Consider the following 19,423-nt stretch of genomic DNA (forward strand, 5'->3'; position numbering starts at 1 on the left):
ACAATGGTAGGAATAACAGGGGTCACTGGTCGTGAGAAACCAGAGGTGAGTTTTTCATTGTTATCAATCGAGTTCTGACTCACACTGACTCACTCCTCTACAAAATGGACTTCACCGAAACACACCAGTGGCACCAATCTAGTCTGGATGCTGGATGGCGATTGGCTCATTCGGGGGGGAGGAACCGATAACCAGTAATGACTGAGGTTCTCAGCTGGAAAAAAAAAATCAGCCACTTAATACTTGTAGAGTAAATAGTGTGAGAAAGAAGAAGAGAAAACAGGATGGGAGAAAAACAAACACTCCCCCTGTCTGGCATGTTATCCAAATTAATCATTTGTAGCTAGACGTGTAAATAGGCAGCTCTGATCTGACCAGATGGCTTTATCAACTCAAAGATGATGTCAGTGTCGTGTCATCACCTTGTTTCCACAAGTTCTTATCATAAGTTTGAGTAACTTCAAATTTGTCTGTTACTCAGTGCAACACGACATCGTCCGAGGCCTCATCTTCCATCCATCCATCCGTCGTCTACCGCTTAATCCACTTAAGTGTCGCTGGAGCCAATCCCTTATTGAAATATATATTGCCTCAGTATATAATATTGTTACTACACTAAGCCAGGTTATCACGATAGACTTTGTATAAAGATGAAGGTGGAGCCAAATGAGCGGACTCTGGCTCCAAATGACGTCAAAAGTGCAAGATGGCATCAACCGTATCCAGGATATTTCAGATTCATTTCTCTTTCGAAAATGGAAATCGAACAAATTCATCCATTTTTAATCTACAGTCTACGGTTACCACAAACCGCCAATCACTAACCATTAAATACACAATAGAGAGACAAAATTGCGACATGGTGGGCACACAGCACATATTCGCCCTTGGATTTCATGGTGGGTTAACCCTACCCTGGCCGGGATCATTGCAATATTCCAACCAATACGCAAAACAAAAACACAAACGCACAAACAAAGCCCCAAAAAGCACATTCTACTCTGCCATGAGATGCATGTGGTTCTTGAAGCTATATCTAGCACTACATCGCGACATCCATATAGTGATTCATTATCAAGTAAAACAGATCAGGAGAAAAATGGCCGGGTCATCTTTTTTCCAGCACCAACCCTTTTAACCTACTAACCATGACTCACCAGATGATGGGAAGAGTGCAGCCCACTGTTTGCTCATAAGGTTCATGAGTGCAGCCAAACGGGGTTTGTTTAGGTCGAATCAACATTTGTCATACTGTATATGGTCATCATGGATGTGATGTAAGAAATAACCGATTTGTTTAAACTCAAAGACACTTTGTAGTCAAGTTTATTTTTGTAGCGCAGTAACGTCCGATTCCTGTAACTGCAGTGTAGCTGCTGTCCAAATCCAGCCCTGACACTTTTTCATCATAAAAAAACATACAAGAGAGTCTTTCTTGTTTTCTGACAGTGGTGCACTGTGTGCTTCGAAAATCAGAAATGTTGTAAACACACACACGTCAAGCGAAGCGGCACAAGCTGCTGGGCGAAAAAAGGTCCAGCAGGAATACGAAGGAAGCACGAACTGATGGCCGCCTCACACTTTTCCTACACTAAATAATCATTTGGTGTTACCAAGTGGTGCTTTCACGATGCAGTGTTTTACGTTTGGACTTGAGGCGCCGGGTGTCAAGTGTGTCATGTTGGAAACGTGTAATTGGGGGTACGCGTGGTGTCAGTCCTACAAACTGTCACATGCAGGAGCCGGGGCACAGACATTATCTTTCTACCTTGGGCTCACTGACCATTGAGCTCAGGCCTGTTTGTCAATACTGCAGGACAACACACACACACACACACACACACCTTCCGTCCCTCCCCCTGGACAGAGCGCTGTTTTCTCAGCAGTGAAGTCGACCAGTGTTCAGTTTGGTCATGTCTGGACTGCTGGGCGTTCGACTGCTGCTGTTGTGGGGCTGCGCCTGCCTCTGGCTGCCCGGCCGGGCCCAGGGGGCTCTGGTCCTCTCCCGGGACCATGAGGCTACGCAGGTAACTTCACACACACACACACACAGACCTTTGTCTGTGCTCTGACTTTAACTTGAAATCACATTTATGGTTGTAGTTTCATTTTTTTGCCAGTTTAGCTTCTGATTAAGCCAAGTCTGCTGTCGAATACTCTCTGTTTGACACAAACGTGGCTCCTTCGGTTCTAATTTGCATCTTTTACGTCCTGTTCAGATTCATTATCGTTTTTTCATCCCATTCATGTACATGTGTGAAAGATGTTTTTTAAGAGTTACTTAATATTAATGCAGTGTTTTTTTCTCTTGCACCATGTCCGTTCACCCTGCTATGTTTGTATTTCAGGAGACAAGAGGAGCTGCCAGATCCCTGCAGGTATTTGGCAGAGATTCACAGACAGTCTGTGGTGAAACTAACTTATCATATTCTTTCATATTCACCAAAGCTTTGGTCCTTGTTAAACATCAGAGTTGTTAATAAAGCAAGAAATTGCACAACTAACACCTCAATCTAAAATCAATTACTATATGGACATACGGTACATGGAAAAAACATGTGGTTAAACAACATAAAGCAACAGTGACTGCCAGCTTTGTGCAGTCTTAGAAAATATTCTATAATAAATATAGAATTTTCAAATCTTAAAAAGAACATAATCTCATTTTTCTTTGTTTTTTCGTTACAGAAAAGAAGTACAAATGACGCCTCGGTGAGTAAATAATGTTTATATCTTTTTATTATGATCAAAAACTATATCCATCTTGTATCAGGAGATAAGAAAGAATAAGAATACACTGTTAATCATCAAACTAACAGCTAAAACATCTATAACCCTAAATACTATAAGTGGAATGACTTGCCATGCAATGTTCCGAAGAAAAGCAATGGTTCAACGTAGGTTCAATATGTTAATTGATTTTCGTCCAGATTTGCTGGGCACCGAAAGAGGTTAAGGCGGTTTCTGTGCAAACACAGGTCAACCGACTAACAAAAAAGAGATTTGTTAAAAAAGTGCATTGGGACTAAATGAACTGAGCCACAAAAAGTTTTGTTTTCAAATATCCTCACTATCCCTGCCGAGCAGCCTCATCAGGACACTCCCAAAGTGGAACCAGTGACATAATGTCTTCTGTCTTTTAATACACTTTTTCGAGCCGCTATGATTTTCTTTGGCACCAGTCGGGACAGCGCAGCATGGGCCGGACCCAGCTGCAAAAAAAAAAGAGGGAAAAAAGAAAATCAGTTTAAGGTGATTGGAAAAAAAAAGATGATGTGGCTTCCCATGTTTCTGAATGTTTCTATCCTTTCGTCTCGCCCTTTCGCGGCCGCTTCTCAGGTGGAGGTGCACAGTGTGATGGTGGACTGCACCGTGACGTCTCGCTTCGCGCACACCGTCATGACCTCGAAGGCTCTGAACAAAGCGAACGCCTCTCAGGAAATCTTCTTTGAGGTGGAGCTGCCGAAGACCGCCTTCATCACCAACTTCAGCATGTGAGTCTGTCATTTCCACTCTCTCTGCAGCCCTGCCGGTGTTATGACCTTCTGTGTATGGGACAATATTTACGGCCGCTTCCTTTAACAGTTGTGCTCTATGAGGCAGATTCTGTGTAATGACACTGTCAATTGACATTTCTGGAGTCGCCATCGTCCGTCTTTGTGCCTCACAGGGAAATTGAAGGTCAGGTGTACGTTGGGGAGGTGAAGGAGAAGGAGAAAGCCAAGAAACAGTACGAGAAGGCTGTTTCCTCTGGACAGACTGCTGGACTGGTCAAGTGAGTTAGTCGAGATGAAAAATACTTAAACCCAGTATTGCAAGCGAAAAAAGAAAAGAAAAGACACCTTCAATGCAGCATCTATATTTTCATGTACCTTATTTTTACCATTAGAGGCGTGTCACTGTCTGTGTTTTGTCACAGGGCCTCCGGGAGAAAGATGGAGAAGTTCTCAGTGTCTGTCAACATCGCGGCCAATAGTAGCGTGACTTTCATTCTGACCCACGAGGAGCTCCTTCAGAGGAAAATGGGCAACTATGAGATTTTAACTCGAATTAAACCCAAAACAGTGGTCCAGGAGTTTCAGGTGCATCTATGCTCATGATTAAATTCTGCCTTATGGTGACTTCCTTTATCCTAACTGAAAGTTTTACCTTACAAATGATCTGATACGAATGTATCTGTTTGTGCGTGCGCGTGTGTGTGTGTGTGTGTGTGTGTATGCGGCGACAGATTGTGACAAATATCTTTGAGCCACAGGGCATTGCTTTTGTTGATGCCCATGCAACCTTCCTTTCCAATGAACTGCTCCCCCTGGTGGAGAAAACTGTCACAGACAAAAAGGTACACGTCGCAGTCGCTCCTCAAAATTCAAAAATGTTTTTTTAGTTCCTTTTTATCACATTCATGAAAATTTCTGGTCCAAGAATTAAGGGCAAGCTGAACTCAACGTATTCATCCCCGTCTCAGGCACACATCTCCTTCTCACCAACGATGGAGCAGCAGAGGAAGTGTCCAGGTTGTGATGGCACAATCATCGATGGAGATTTTGTCATCAAATATGATGTACACCGAGCAACGACCTTCGGGGACATTCAGGTCAGCGGTCAACAAACACTATACTCAGTATCTGCTGTACACACATTTAAACAGACGTCCTACAAAAAATTCCGGATCTGGAGTTCTGCAGTGGTAAAACTGTTCAGAGTCAGGACGCTGTGAAGGAAAGGAAAGCACAAACATATTGAGGAATCTGGGATTCATTTGTGTCATCCTTTCATGTATGTCACTGTCCTTTTTCTCTTCCCTTCAGGTTGTGAATGGATACTTTGTGCACTTCTTTGCTCCCCCTGACCTGCACAGGGTCCCAAAGAATGTGGTGTTTGTGATTGACAGGAGCGGATCAATGAGTGGAACAAAGATGAGCCAGGTGACAGACTGTGAGAGATGTTGTTCCAATATATTGATGCATGCACACACACACACACACACACACACACACACACACACACACACACACACACACACACACACACACACACACACTCATTCCACCTCTGAACTTTTAACCCTGTGTAGACACGACAGGCAATGCTGAAAATCCTCAAAGACCTCCACGAGGAGGACTACTTTGCCCTGATCCAGTTTGACCACAACATCAATTCCTGGAAGGACTCACTAACCAAAGCAACCAAGGAAAATGTGGCCGAAGCCATGATCTACGTGGAAAGGATAAGAGACAGTGGAGGTTAAGAGAAAAACTAGTGACACCAGCTTTTAGGCCAAATGCTATCTTTACTCCTTCAATGAGAGAAATGCATCGTGACACGATACATTTAACTGTTTATGTGTTTTCCTTCTAGGTACCGATATCAATGGCGCAGTGTTAAGAGGTGTGAACATGCTGGTCAAAGACAGGCAGGAGAAGAGGCTCCTCGAGAGGAGCACTGATATGATCATTTTACTGACCGATGGAAATCCAAATTCTGGTGAGCGTCTAGAAAAATGTCGGATATATATATATATATATATATTTATTTGTGTGATTGCACATTTGATCAGTGTACTTCATGTTTCGCATTAACTTCGCACACATTATATCTGTGGGTTTGAAGGAGAGTCCGACCCTCAGAGGATCCAGGAGAATGTGCGCTCTGCTATCGGAGGAAACATGTCTCTTTACTGTCTCGGATTTGGAAATGATGTGGATTACTCCCTCCTGGATGTGATGAGCACACAAAACAAAGGGCTAGCCCGAAGAATTTTTGAAGCTTCAGATGCAACACTTCAACTCCAGGTGGAGGATTAAGGCTATGAATACATTTCTGAGCCAATAGTCAGTTTCACGAAGATAAAGAAATTCTGTACAAATACACATAAAACCAAACAATGTGTGTATGCATTTATTTCAGGGTTTCTATGATGAAGTGTCCAGCCCTCTGCTCTTGGAGGTGGACCTGCGTTATCCTGAAAATGCAGTGGACTTCTTGACCACCAACCACTTCAGCCAGCTGTTTAACGGCTCAGAGATCGTGGTGGCTGGTCGGCTCACAGACAATGACCTGGACAACTTCATGGTGGACGTGTTCGGCCAGGGGGTAGGGAGAAGGAAATGGCCGAAATTCCGAGACAATGCTGAGATGGAGCGAAGACTTGTGAGTTGATTTTCGACGCCGTTGATTAGACAGCGTTTCTTCCTATTCTCTCTTCCTTGTAGTTTGAGGAGGACTTCAAAGTGCAGGGCCAGGCCAGTGCTGTGGACTGGAATGTCATGTACCCGGACGAGGAGTACATCTTTGGGGACTTCACAGAGCGTCTGTGGGCCTATATGAGCATCCAGCAGTTATTGGAGAAGAGGTTGGTTTGCTTCAGCTCTTTGGCCAGTGTCTGAGAGCACATCATAAATATTGTGATATTCCTTTGGAGATTCCACTGTGGTTTTCTGGATGACGATGGTTTGTTGTGACTTCAGTATAATTTTCATTCTTGCAGCAAGAGCGGTGCCCCTGATGAGAAGGTCAATGCTACGGCTAAGGCGCTGGAGATGTCCCTGCAATACGGCTTCGTCACCCCTCTCACCTCCATGGTGGTCACCAAGCCGGAAACGGAGGACGGAACTCAGAGCCCTCTCATTGCGGACAAGTTGACTGAGGGTAAGGGGGAAGAGAAAGGGTTTAAAAAGTGATACAGTGATTTTCTGCTGCAGACAGGCATCACTGGCTGTTGAATTCATTTCCAGCATATTATTTCTCTCTATTCAACCATATGAGTAGAGGCCAATGCTCCGGGGTGAACTCGGGAACGTACTAAGTTGTGCTTGTGGGTTTTTTTTGACAGAACAAAGACAACAGGCAGAGAGAATGGGTGAGACAGTTTTTTTTGTGGCATGAAAAGAAGATTCATAGGTTTATGTCAATTCACTGTATTGTCTAATAACTTGGTTTTTTGTTGTTCCTGTATCTAGGACATCGATATGTAAGCCCTGCAGTGCACCATTATCACCGGGCACAGGCACCACCTACATATTTTGGTAAGTTCATTTTTAGCAAGGTGGATGGCTCTGGGTATGGCGATGTCCGTTTGCCGGGCAGTTGCTCTGTCAGTCCATTGTCAAATTCATGGTCCTACGAGTAATAATAACTTAGGGATCCTCTGACGTTTCATGTTGACCCACTCGCAGGTTGAAATCTATATCTCACATTTATTTAGTTATTTAACTGTTATTTATCCTCCTCAAACAATGAAGCCTACCGAATTCATCCTCTGTGTTTTCCTCCAGAGAGACAACGAGGCTCATATTTTTGGTTTGGAGTGGAAAAAACTCTGCCTTTTTTTTGTCGGGATGAATGATAATAACTATGGTGATCCCTTAACATTTCACCTGGAGCGTTGTGCCGACAGGTTAAAAAAAAATCACCTGCAAATAGCAATATTGTCTTTAAAATGCCACCCACTCTGACATTTGGCTTGTCTAAAAGAATTGTTCCATTATCTGTCAATGCTCTAGTGTTCCCGCAGATGACTGGGTCACTGCTGCTTAGGCGTCTTTTTAAATTCAATTTTCTGTGGCGCTCTTTTCCGGCATAGCCTTGGTATTTGTGCCCCCTTAACAGATCCTCCATTGGTCTATTATTCAGAAATCAAATGCTGGCCAGTCAATGCACATTACGTCGGAGGATTCTGCATGGGAAGGATGTGCTCTTACAACAGCACATGCTTTCTCAAACAATGAGAGAGACTCCCCATCACCAACGAATTCGGCCTCTCTCCAACATAGGGAGCTCACAGTGGTGCAGTGGTTGGCCCTCTGCAAGCCGGTCCGGGCCTTTCTGTGAGGAGTGTTGCATGTTCTCTCTCATGCCTGCGTGCCTACATTTTCTCCGACAACCTCCTCCCTCAGTCTCAAACGATGCAGGTTAGGTTTAATGATGCTGACTCTAACTAACCCGTGGGTGCGAATGCGAGCATGCATGGTCAGACTTGATGGATTGGCGACCTGTTCAGGGTGTGTGCCTCACCATTCGCCCAATGTCAGCTGGGATTGGCTCCAGCCCCCTCCTCAGAAGGATACGTGGTACAGCTGGTGGAGGAATTTCTGCAAATGTTAAAATCGTAGTCCGAGTACTGCCTCACAGAGCTGTGGACTCTTAGGCTTGTTGACATGCAGCCATCATCCGCCTAAAAACTAAATCATATGCATTTTGTGTGACATTGTCATTGTTCTCGCCTGCAGTGGATGGAGACCCTCATTTCATGATAGAGCTGCCAGACAAAGACGACGCTCTGTGCTTCAACATCAACGACAAACCAGGAACTATTTTCACTCTGGTCAGAGACCCAGAATCAGGTCAGACGTTCCCCTGGTGTCCTTCTTACTGACCAGTATCAAATACAACGTCTCACTTTGTACACCAAATGTGTGTTTGTAAATGATGTGTGGCAAGTTAAACAGCGGGTGACTGTATCCATCTTGTTTCCTCAGGTATTTTGGTCAACGGCCAGATTATTGGGGACAAGAAAACTCCCCCTGATGGTAAAATCAACACCTACTTCTGGCGGTTTGGCATCGTCCATCAGACACTGGGGGTGAGGCTGGAGGTGAGCACTCAAGAGATCTCAGTGTTCCAGGACAGCAAGTGGGTCAAACTGCTGTGGTCGGACACATCCTCGCTCAAAGGACCCAAGTGAGTAGCTGCACCATCACGTGGGATTGTCCCTCAGTGAGAGAACCATGAATAATGTGATGCAGTTCAGAATGAACTCGCCTACTTTCTCCTCCAGTGTGGATCTTCTTGTGACCAAGGACCGCAGCCTATTGGTAACTCTAAAAGATTCAGTGAAGTTTGTGATCGTGCTGCACAAAGTGTGGGAGAAGCATCCGTACCATCGGGACTACTTGGGTTTTTACACCCTGGACAGCCATCTCCTCTCCCCCTCTGTTCACGGCCTGCTAGGTACAACATCGCACTCTTACCAGGAAGTAGATTGCATGGTTTAGGATTTATTGCAGCTCAAGAAATTGGATGCTGGTGTATTTTGAAAATGTTTCTTTTTATAGTAGACAAAAACAATACGATACTTGAAATCATATCACCGAAGCTAGCAAGGTGGAGAGTTGCGGAACCAGAAGGATTATGTTTTGAAATTATATTTTCTGTATTTGTCGGGTTGTCCTCCAGGTCAGTTTTACCCTGGGATTGAATTTGAGGTGAGTGACCTGCGTCCAGGAGAAGTCCCAGAGAAACCCGACGCCACCATGTACGTGAAGGGACAGGAGCTCAATGTGACCAGGTACATGCCTCAGACTTATTGTGGAAGAGTTTTCATGTAATGTGTGGCCAAAAATGATTAGATGGCTCTCGTTCCGTAAATATCCCTCAGCCTTACATGATGTTTCTCCCTGGGTCCTCAGAGGCTGGCAGAGAGACTTCAGGAGGGATGTGAAGAACGGAGAAAACGTTCCCTGCTGGTTCATTCACAGCAATGGAACAGGCCTCATCGATGGAGATGCATCAGACTATATTGTGTCAGGACTTTTCAAAACTGTTTAAAAACAGATTCCACATCACTGTCTGCTACAGAAATCATCTCAATCATAAAATAATTATTAAAATCTACCTGCAAATGCACCATGAATAATCTGGCATCATATACCCAAAGACAAACGTGTGTTATCGGTTTAATTTCCTGGGTCTATAAGAACAGGAAGTAGCATTTTCCCAAAATAGTGACAACCCATGGGAGACAGGCTCAGCAGTCACATGGGACATGGGTCAGTCTAGATCTACTCATTTAATTTCAGTTTGTCATAGTTTTCAATACTGTTTAGTTTGTCAGAAAAGACTGTTAATTGTCTATCATATCTTTTCATTGGTTAATCATCTGGTTGAAAGACATGGGATCCAAACTGGTTCTGATGAAACTGTCTGTTACAGTTCATGTCAAATCTACTGCAGGATTCATAAACAACACTGGACCTAATTAATTTGATCTCAGCGGTGACACATTGGTGAAATAAACAGGCTGTAAAAATAAACAGGCTTTTAAAATTCCGTTATGTATCAAATGTCTCTGTTTATTGTTTAACCACAGGAACTACACACACCTAATCTTAATGAATGTAGGTTACAATTCATGTCACTTATAAAACCTGTTCTCTCTTGCATTTAGTAAATACACACCTTAATTGAAGCACTGTATGGGCAAGTCAGGACTGGCTGGGCACACACACAAACACACATACACGCAATTTACGGGAAACCAGGAATGTCTCTTCACGCAAGCGAACAGCAAACAAGAGTTTTAGACACGGAGGGTCCCTCCCTCCCTCCTCCTGCACTGTGTGGGCGGAGTACTGGAAGTCTTGATCCCAACATACCTCGAATTTCCCACACTTGTTCTCAGCCGATGCTGGGAGAGAGGCCTGTGTGTTTCCCAGGCATGACTGCAATATGGAGAGTCCTGCTGCTGTGGGCTTGTGTCTGCATCTGCCGTCCAGCCGAGGTCGGAGGAGCTCTGGTCATTTCCAGGAGTGATGCTCCGACACAGGTATTTAAAATATGTGCAGCAACCGCCTGTGGACAAATGTCTGTTTTGTTTTCTATGTCAGATGATACCTCATCGGTGAGGTGATGAATCTATATCTATACACTGTTTATGAAAGCATGAATCTGCAGCTGTAAGTGCACATCTCTCCCATGCAGAATCTGCAGGCGTTCAGGAAGTGATGTGCTTGGCATGGATGGTAGCAACTTTTTGTTTTCTAAGAAAGAAAGAAAGAACTAATGGAAAATCTGCTTAAAGGGCTCAATTACCAAGGCTTAAACAGAAGCTTGCCACAGAAAAATCAGGGGAAAAAAGATACCGAAGCAGCAGTGACCCAGTCATCTTTGGGAGAACACAAGAGCATTGACAGCTTACAGGGGGGAAAAAAACTTTTTAAAACCGAGGAGGAAACTTTGGTGCAAGTGATGAAGTCAAACACGTGTTACGGTAAACCAGGATATTGGACTCAAAATGCAGACCACTGACACAGGGAGCAGTTGAAGGGGTTGTAATAAAACGTTCTGCGGTGATGTTGTGAAAGAGGGATCGATGTGCTGAGCAGGTGAGCAGGTGAGCAGGGGCGGGGCAGGTCGAAAAGCGACCGAGGGGGCGCGATGGCTGAAACTTCCAGTCATGCCAGTGTGTAAAAACAATGGTAAACATTCAAATGTCAAGTCCACTGATGTCTATTGGTCATAAATTTGGTTCACGTCCCTTTGCACTCCAGCTCTTTCAGAAAACCTGCAGTAACTCGAAGTGTTCTGTTCCAGGTGACCCAAGAAACCATGGGCACCCGGTCAATAAAGGTAATATTAAACACGTACTAAAAGCTTAAACTGCCATTTTTGCTGACGTTTCTCTCTACACGGTGTTTGTTTGTCATCTCTTTTGGTCACACCTTACTGGAAAACGAAAAACAAAGGACAATGTTGATTGTGAAACTGTTTTTCTTCTTCTTTTTCCCCCCCTCTATAGAAAAGAAGCACAAACTCTGGACATGTAAGGAGCCAATTTTGATATTGATATTGATATACAATTCTCAAATCAAGACAAGGGTATGACTCACAGCAAAACTTTTACATTCAAATCTGAATGTAATAGTTGAGACCCACAGTAGTGCTATTGTTGTTTGCAAAATGAAGTCCACATTTCCCTGAAACTGCATTGGATCCAGATGCCACTTACACTCTTCTCTCCCCCTTGTGTCCATTGGCATGCCTTTATTTTTTCTTTTTTTCTTTGCCTCACTGGACAATAAACATGCTGGAAGTGATTCCTCCATCTGTGTTTTATTCCTTTTTTCATTTTGAGTAACTCCTAGTTTCATCTTACTTTGAGAAGTGACCTCTTTCCGTTTTGTGACATGAATAATTTCGGGACATCTCTCCGGACATCTGAGACAGAATTCAGTCAAGAGGCGACCAGTCCTCATGGCCATGGATGATAGTTTATAACTTAAAGTACGGCAATGATTTACTGATGCTGTAGCCCTGTAGGCAAAAGATTTTACTCGACAGGCAAATGTCCCTCTCCCTCCATGATTTCAGAAGGTGGAGGTGTACAGTGTCAGAGTCTCCTGCACGGTGACGTCACGTTTCGCCCACACCGTCATGACCTCGAAGGCTCTGAACAAAGCCAACTCCTCGCAGGAAATCTTCTTTGCAGTGGAGCTGCCGAAGACCGCCTTCATCACCAACTTCAGCATGTGAGTTTAAGACCTCAGGACTTTTGACAGTCGGGCGTAGGTCACATGTTTCTCTCCCATTAAAAAATATCCTTTGTGCCTCACAGGGAAATTGAAGGTCAGGTGTACGTCGGGGAGGTGAAGGAGAAGGAGAAAGCCAGGAAACAGTACGAGAAGGCTGTTTCCTCTGGACGGACTGCTGGACTGGTCAAGTGAGACGAAATACACATTAACCCAGCATTGCAAAAATTATACCCATTCACAACATTCATTTTTTTATGGACTCGCTATTAGGATACTAAATTGATCATTTTAACTAGAAGCTGCATCTGTGCTTTGTCACAGGGCCTCCGGGAGAAAGATGGAGGAATTTTCAGTGTCTGTCAACATCGCGGCCAAAAGTAACGTGATTTTCACGCTGACTATTTTATTTGTCTATCTTAATAATGTAACACTGGTCAAGAGGAGCTTTTTCACTGTTCAATGTTTTTTTCAATGAGGCTTACATCAAACTTTATTGGTGTGTGTGGATGTGTTTTTGTGTTTTTGTGCGTGTGTGTGTGTGTGTGTGTGTGTGTGTGTGCATGTGTTTTTGTGTGTGTGTGTGTGTGTGTGTGTGTGTGTGTGTGTGAGAGACAGATTGTGGCAGACATCTATGAGCCCCAGGGGATTAACTTTATTGATGCAACTGCAACTTTCCTCACCAATAACCTGCTTTCCATGGTGGAGAAAACTGTCACGGACACAAAGGTAAACAGCCAGAAAGATTTCCACGCTTCAGACTCATAAGACCATTTTGATTGTGATATTTTTTTTACAGGATTTAGGATGTGTCCATTGACCTCAATCTCTCTGTCCCACAGGCACACATTTCTTTCTCACCAACACTGGAGCAGCAGAGCAAGTGTCCAGGATGCGAAGACAACATCATCAATGGAGATTTCATCATCAATTACGATGTGAAAAGAGAAGAGGGCCCGGGGGAAGTTCAGGTCAGCCTCTCATGAAGTCTTTGCAACGGCACATGAGAATCTGATATTAGTGTTAACCCAATTCTTTACCTCCTTTCAGATTGTGAATGGATACTTTGTGCACTTCTTCGCTCCTCCTGACCTGCACAGAGTCCCAAAGAATGTGGTGTTTGTGATTGACAGGAGCGGATCAATGAGTGGAACAAAGATGAGCCAGGTGAGAGACTGTGCGTGGGTGCAAGCCCCAGACTGCATGCATCACTGTGTGCTCCTCTTGATATGTCTAACTGTGAACCTTTGCAGACCCGGGACGCATTGGTTGCCATTCTGAGTGAACTCCACGTGGAGGATCATTTTGCTCTCCTCTTGTTTGACTCGGACATTATCACCTGGAAGGACTCTCTTACCAAAGCAACAAGGGAAAATGTGACCAAAGCCATTGCCTATGCCAGGAAAATAAAAGACAATGGAGGTATGAGGAAAACAAGCAACAATCAATGGTTTGTTCAATTCCATTCAAATGACAAGAAGTCCAGATTAAGTATATACAATTTACAATTTGCAGGGATTAAAAAAACGCGATATTGGATAGATTTATTGGACATGACCGGCTTCTGCCTTTAACATGTCTCTATTAAATCAATTGGGGAAAAAGTGAAGTGTGAAATGAGGTTAAGAGCATTGTAGAGAGGGAGAGAGAGACGGAGATGAGACGATTGATACCATTTTGTCTGTTCAATGAAAAAAAAAAATGCTCCAACTTCTAATATGGAAGATGCAGGGTTTGTGACCTACACAGCAGCCGGACACCAGTGGGCCATTCTGCTCCACTTTTGGAGAGCTGTCATGTCTGTTCATCTTTATTCAAAGTCTACGCTACCACTAGGTGGATTTTGCTTCTCTTGGACAGAGCCAGGCACTCCCCTCATTTTCCTGTCGCTTCATATGTAGTGGACATCTTATGCTTTGCAAGAAAGTGCACATTCCAAAATATCAAACTATTCCTTTAAAGTGCTAATTGAAGAATTGCTTCTTGGTTTTCTCTGCCTTTCAGCCACAGACATCAATAGCGCCGTACTGAGGGCGGTGAGCATGCTGGTGAAAGAAAGAGAACAGAAGACACTTTCAGAAAGGAGTGTGGATATGATTATTCTACTAACTGATGGGATGCCAAACAGAGGTGAGTTGTTTCACTTTGGAAGATGATAATTCTGGAAGGTCAGAGGTCACTATAAGTACATTCATTAGTGCAGCCCAAAATAAGCTTAAAGGTAGCCAACAGTTTGTAATTCAACAAAAGAAGAGGCTCCACCCCCTGTGTGTAAATGAACAATGTGATTCACTATAGAATTCAACATTTTCAAAGGTTGACAAGCTCTTGAAAAATCTTATTTAGAATTATGTGAAGCGAGTGTCTTATTGGAACAACAAGTCTTTCATTGTATGCTCATACATGTGTGTATGTGCCTGTGTGCATATAGGGGAGACTAAGACCACAAATATCCAAAAGAATGTGCATTCTGCTATTGCGGGGAAGATGTCTCTGTTCTGTCTCGGATTCGGAAATAATGTGGATTACTCCTTCCTGGATGTGATGTCCAAACAAAACAAGGGACTGACCCGCAGAATATTTGAGGGTTCAGATGCAGCCGTTCAACTCGAGGTAGGTCAAAACAATAAAAGACTGATTTTACAGCAAAGGGGATCTCCAGCTCAAGTTTGATGATAATTGTCTGCAGCTCTAAGGGAATGTATGAAACAGATATTGGTTGATTGTTTGGTAATGTCTTTGTTCCAGGGTTTCTATAGTGAAGTGTCCAGCCCTCTGCTCCTGGAAGTGAACCTGCGTTATCCCGACAATGCAGTGCACTTGACCAAAAACCACTTCAACCAGTTGTTTAACGGCTCAGAGATCGTGGTGTCTGGACGGCTGAGCGACCATGACATGGATAACTTCCTGGTGGAAGTACTTGCCCAGGGGGTGAGAAATGGACAGCAGGATGTCAACTACACCATGAATAAGACATTATGATGTTGTAGAGTTGAATAAAAGATATATGTACTTATTCTCATATGAGGCTGAGACTGGTGATAATGTGACTGAATTGAACTTGGGTAGATTGTCGTGGTCCAGGTATTTTTACTTCAGCTGTCTGAAAGAATTTTTCCCCCCAGACACAATAACCTCAAAACCTATCAAATTGTATAATTAATATCCTCCCCTGTCATCTGTCTTTGAATCTCCTCACTTCCTGAAGCCTGACAAGGACTTCCAAGTGCAGGGAAAGGCCAGCGTGGCAAACTGGGAGGTGACCTATCCCGAACAGGAGTACATCTTTGGGGATTTCACAGAGCGTTTGTGGGCATACCTCACCGTCCAGCAGTTACTGGAGAACAGGTTTGTTCTTCTCAATTTTGTCCGGCAGCTTTATTTGTGCCTTCGACAAGACGTTGAGCAATGTTCTCTGTGAATTGTGACAGAACAGTCAATGAAACAGACGCACTGAACATCATGCATGTGTCCCATGTCATTATAAAACAACCAACTCATCCCCTCTCACTTTTCTGTGTCCCAGTGCCATTGGTACACAGCAAGATAAAGAGACTGCAACAGCCGAGGCATTAAACATGTCCCTGCGGTACGGCTTCGTCACCCCTCTCACCTCCATGTTGGTCACCAAGCCTGACACTGAGGAAGGACCAGCGAGCCCTCTCATTGCGGACAAGCTGACTGAGAGTATGGGGGCGTGTGATTTCTTTCTTTTTTTGAATATATTTCTTTTGCAGGAATACAACCAAAACTGGTATAGCACATGCTGGCTATCTGCTAAACTGACTAATAAACCAGAATGTTCTGTCTCTGCAAAATTACACCATATAGTTAGATAATTAGAAACCTGTTTAATCGCTTTGCGTAAGTGGAACTTGCTAAAGGCTTCCAACTAACTTTGTGTTTTTTAACTGTTGCCCTGTTCTGCAGGCCAGCGTCAGCAAGCGGAGAGACGCCATGGTACGACAATCTCTTTTTACCTAATCATATATGACATCGACCTCACTTTGACATAACAACATTGACGATATGGGCTTTTATTGTTTTTGATAACAGGTTCCTCAGGTCGTGCTGCCAGTTCTGGTGCCCTGTCAGCTTCCAGTTCTCGTTCCAGGTCAGCTTCCAGTTCTCGTTTCAAGCCAGCTTCCAGTTCTCGTTCCAAGTCAGCTTCCAGTTCTCGTGCCCAGTCAGCTTCCAGTTCTCCTGCCCAGTCAGACGGTAAGCTTGTCATTGAGCTGTATTTATACTGTTACACTATCTTATCATGTTTATGCTTTCATTATTACTGTAAATTTACCTTATATTTTTTCTATTTAAGGTTTTATCAGTGGATGAAATTCTACACTTATCAAATATATTTAATAATTATAGAAATAAAGTTCATGATTTTCCCCCTCTAAAATGAAATCATTTCGATGGCCCGTCATATCAGACAACTTTACAATGACACCTGTGATATTTAATTTTAATCATCCACTTTTATTTGTTATCTGGCTCGACAGTACTCCACTAAAATATTTAACCAAATACTGTAACTGTTGCTGCAGATCATATTTAAATATCATAATAACAACACATGTATCATACTTCAGGTTGACTATTGTATAGTTTCCAGTCTGACATCATATTTTGATGCCGCTTGTGCAGTGGACGGAGATCCTCATTTCATGATCGAGCTGCCGGAGCGAGACGATGCTCTGTGCTTCAACATCAATGACGAACCCGGAACCATTTTCACTCTGGTCACAGACCCAAAATCAGGTCAGCCCTGACTCTGAACCATTTGCTCTGGAAACGAAGGAAGTCTTTTGTCAGCAATATGACAAGTAATGGCAAACAAATCTCTCATTGTGCCACAGGCTTTGTGGTAAATGGACAATTTATTGGCAAGAAGACACTTGCTCCGGATGGCAACACCAACACCTACTTTGGGAGTTTTGGTATCAGCCACCAGAAGCTGGGAGTGAGGCTGGAGGTGAGCACTCAGGACATCTCCGTCCTCCATGACGGCAAGCATGTCAAGTTGCTGTGGTCTGACACAACCTCTATCAATGAAACAAAGTGAGTTACACTGCTATCATCTAAATGAAACCATCACACTAAATATGATGAGTAAAGTCTAAATTCAACCTCTAAAACTGACTCTAATCACATGTGTTCCACGTGGTCCCCTTGAATCACAAAGAAACAGAAGTGAAAATCATTTTCGCTCACGTCCAACTCACAGATTCTTTGTCTCTCCTCCAGCATGAACCTCACGTTGACAAAGAACTGCAGCCTGACCGTGACACTGAGGCACTTTGTCAAATTTACTATCATCAAACACACAAAGGTGTGGAAGAGACGCCACGATCAGCAAGACTACCTGGGTTTCTACACCCTGGACAGCCATCACGTGTCTGCTTCTGTTCATGGCCTGCTAGGTAGGAACAGCAACAGCACATTTCCCATATTGTGATACTCTGCTGTTTTTGCTATTTCATGTTTCCTTGTTCTTAATTTTAAAAAAGACAAAGAAGAAAAGATATCAAGTAAGCTGCTTTTTGGCTCCAGGTCAGTTCTACCATGGGGTTGAGTTTGAGGTGGCAGACCTGCGTCCAGGTGAAGTCCAGGAGAAATTAGATGCCACCTTGTATGTGAAGGGACAGACAGTCAATGTGACCAGGTGCACATGATCATTAAGTTTATACACGCACACACACACACACACACACACACACACACACACACAAGGGGAAAGTGTGTGCATATACACACATCTCATCATTGCTTTTCTCTCCCTCACAGACACTGGCAGAAGGACTTCAGCCAGGATGTGAAGGATGGAGAAAATATTCCCTGCTGGTTCGTCGACAATGACGGAGCAGGCCTGATTGATGGAAGAGCCTCAGACTACATCGTGTCCGGGCTTTTTTAAGGCTTTTTTAATCTTTCAAATTTAAAAATGTCAGTGGCATAGCACTGGGGCCACATAACGTGACGGTGACGGTGACAGCGATGTGTGGTGAGAGATAGCGGATTCTCACGACATTAGAGTGTGTCGCCACTGTCAAAAAGAGGTTGAGATCTATACATCGCTGACATATAATCTACAAGTTAAAAGGACATTGTCATGATTGAATGACACATACATGAGTTTTTTTTTACACAAGTTTGAATCATATAATGTACACAGAGATAATGATTGTATGTCAAGAAATGCCACTGCTTTTTAAAACTTTGCAATGAAATATAAACTGAAAGTTAAAACTTTAAATGGTAAAACGGATAAGCTGAGGCTGTAATTTAAGACAGGCCGAGTCAGAGAAAGAGCTGGGATGTATTAAGACGAGTGAGTCAACAGGGACCCAGTCAGAACTTTCGACACACATACGCATCGTGGCGTGTCATCAGTGGCGTCATAGTGTCATCAACTGAGCTGAAAGCGTATATAAACTGCGACTTGAGAGAGATCTTGGTTATTCCCTGTGCATTCTTCCTATTACACCGGGACGGAGCGAGTGAGCTGCCAGAACATCGCTAGAAAGGACTTCAAGAGATCTTCAGTTGGACGAAGGAATCAAGCTTATGAGGGATGACCGCTGCAACGGAGGCTGATGATTGAATTCAAACATTGAAGTTCTTTTTGCTCACTCTGCCTATATAGGGAAGAGAGTGTGCGGGGAACTTGTACCTGGTTGTGAGTCTAATGCACGATAAGTTAACGATTTAAGCTTCAGCACTAAGTGATCAGGAGTTTAAGTTTAATTCAGGGATTGTTAAATGTTTTTATTTTTTTTACAAAAATCTGCTGTGTTTTAAAGCTTTTCAATAAAAAACCAAATAACAATTAAAGTAGAAGTTTTGGACATGGAGTTTAGGTTCTTCTGTGATAATAAAAAGTTTGGAGATTATGTTTTAACATCCTATAGTTTCTTAAAGGTTGCTCTAGCAAAGTAAATTTACGGATCCTTTGGACCTTATTCTAAGTCACTCAAACCTAACCTGGCACCATAACCAATGGCCCACATCATTTTGGGGAGAGCTGCCATTAATTGTTGACCTCCTTTTACTGCAAGAAAGACACTGGGTGTGACTCATTGAGTCTGGCATATTTGCATGTAAAAGTTGATGCTGTATATTTGAACTGTGGGCGCTAACCTGGTGGAAATCTATAGTGTGGCATGCCATGTTCCGTC

General features: G+C 43.4%; 2 protein-coding genes across 2 annotated transcripts; both read left to right on the forward strand.

Annotated features, from left to right (window-relative positions):
- Positions 1–1,867: 1,867 nt before the first annotated feature.
- LOC118309153 (inter-alpha-trypsin inhibitor heavy chain H3-like) lies at positions 1,868–10,047 on the forward strand. The gene is made up of 22 exons (XM_035630932.2): positions 1,868–2,027; positions 2,349–2,378; positions 2,689–2,712; positions 3,340–3,494; positions 3,671–3,775; positions 3,920–4,082; positions 4,229–4,339; positions 4,466–4,594; positions 4,809–4,925; positions 5,075–5,243; positions 5,359–5,484; positions 5,611–5,792; positions 5,908–6,093; positions 6,213–6,352; positions 6,488–6,648; positions 6,833–6,859; positions 6,960–7,025; positions 8,229–8,342; positions 8,478–8,679; positions 8,777–8,949; positions 9,175–9,286; positions 9,408–10,047. Exons 1-22 carry the CDS (start codon positions 1,914–1,916, stop codon positions 9,544–9,546), a joined length of 2,745 nt encoding a protein of 914 aa, XP_035486825.1. The 5' UTR covers positions 1,868–1,913; the 3' UTR covers positions 9,547–10,047.
- Positions 10,048–10,384: 337 nt separating this feature from the next.
- On the forward strand, positions 10,385–19,085 carry LOC118309888 (inter-alpha-trypsin inhibitor heavy chain H3). The gene is made up of 22 exons (XM_047332912.1): positions 10,385–10,543; positions 11,311–11,346; positions 11,516–11,539; positions 12,088–12,245; positions 12,332–12,436; positions 12,570–12,702; positions 12,864–12,974; positions 13,088–13,216; positions 13,296–13,412; positions 13,499–13,667; positions 14,250–14,375; positions 14,677–14,858; positions 14,994–15,176; positions 15,454–15,593; positions 15,772–15,932; positions 16,176–16,205; positions 16,302–16,463; positions 16,893–17,006; positions 17,105–17,306; positions 17,493–17,668; positions 17,799–17,910; positions 18,033–19,085. Exons 1-22 carry the CDS (start codon positions 10,403–10,405, stop codon positions 18,160–18,162), a joined length of 2,841 nt encoding a protein of 946 aa, XP_047188868.1. The 5' UTR covers positions 10,385–10,402; the 3' UTR covers positions 18,163–19,085.
- The last annotated feature ends 338 nt before the right edge of the window (positions 19,086–19,423 follow it).

This window comes from Scophthalmus maximus, chromosome 6 (assembly GCF_022379125.1).
Source record: "Scophthalmus maximus strain ysfricsl-2021 chromosome 6, ASM2237912v1, whole genome shotgun sequence".
Taxonomy (NCBI): Eukaryota; Metazoa; Chordata; class Actinopteri; order Pleuronectiformes; family Scophthalmidae; genus Scophthalmus; species Scophthalmus maximus.

Bases quoted from the DNA above. Each gene is read 5' to 3' on its own strand.
- LOC118309153 (XM_035630932.2), top strand. From the start codon at position 1,914: ATGTCTGGACTGCTGGGCGTTCGACTGCTGCTGTTGTGGGGCTGCGCC. The intron at 6,860-6,959 runs GTGAGACAGTTT...TCCTGTATCTAG, and splicing joins ACAACAGGCAGAGAGAATGG to GACATCGATATGTAAGCCCT. The intron at 7,026-8,228 runs GTAAGTTCATTT...TCTCGCCTGCAG, and splicing joins GGCACCACCTACATATTTTG to TGGATGGAGACCCTCATTTC.
- LOC118309888 (XM_047332912.1), top strand. From the start codon at position 10,403: ATGCTGGGAGAGAGGCCTGTGTGTTTCCCAGGCATGACTGCAATATGG. The intron at 11,540-12,087 runs GTAAGGAGCCAA...CCATGATTTCAG, and splicing joins GAAGCACAAACTCTGGACAT to AAGGTGGAGGTGTACAGTGT. The intron at 12,246-12,331 runs GTGAGTTTAAGA...TGTGCCTCACAG, and splicing joins TTCATCACCAACTTCAGCAT to GGAAATTGAAGGTCAGGTGT.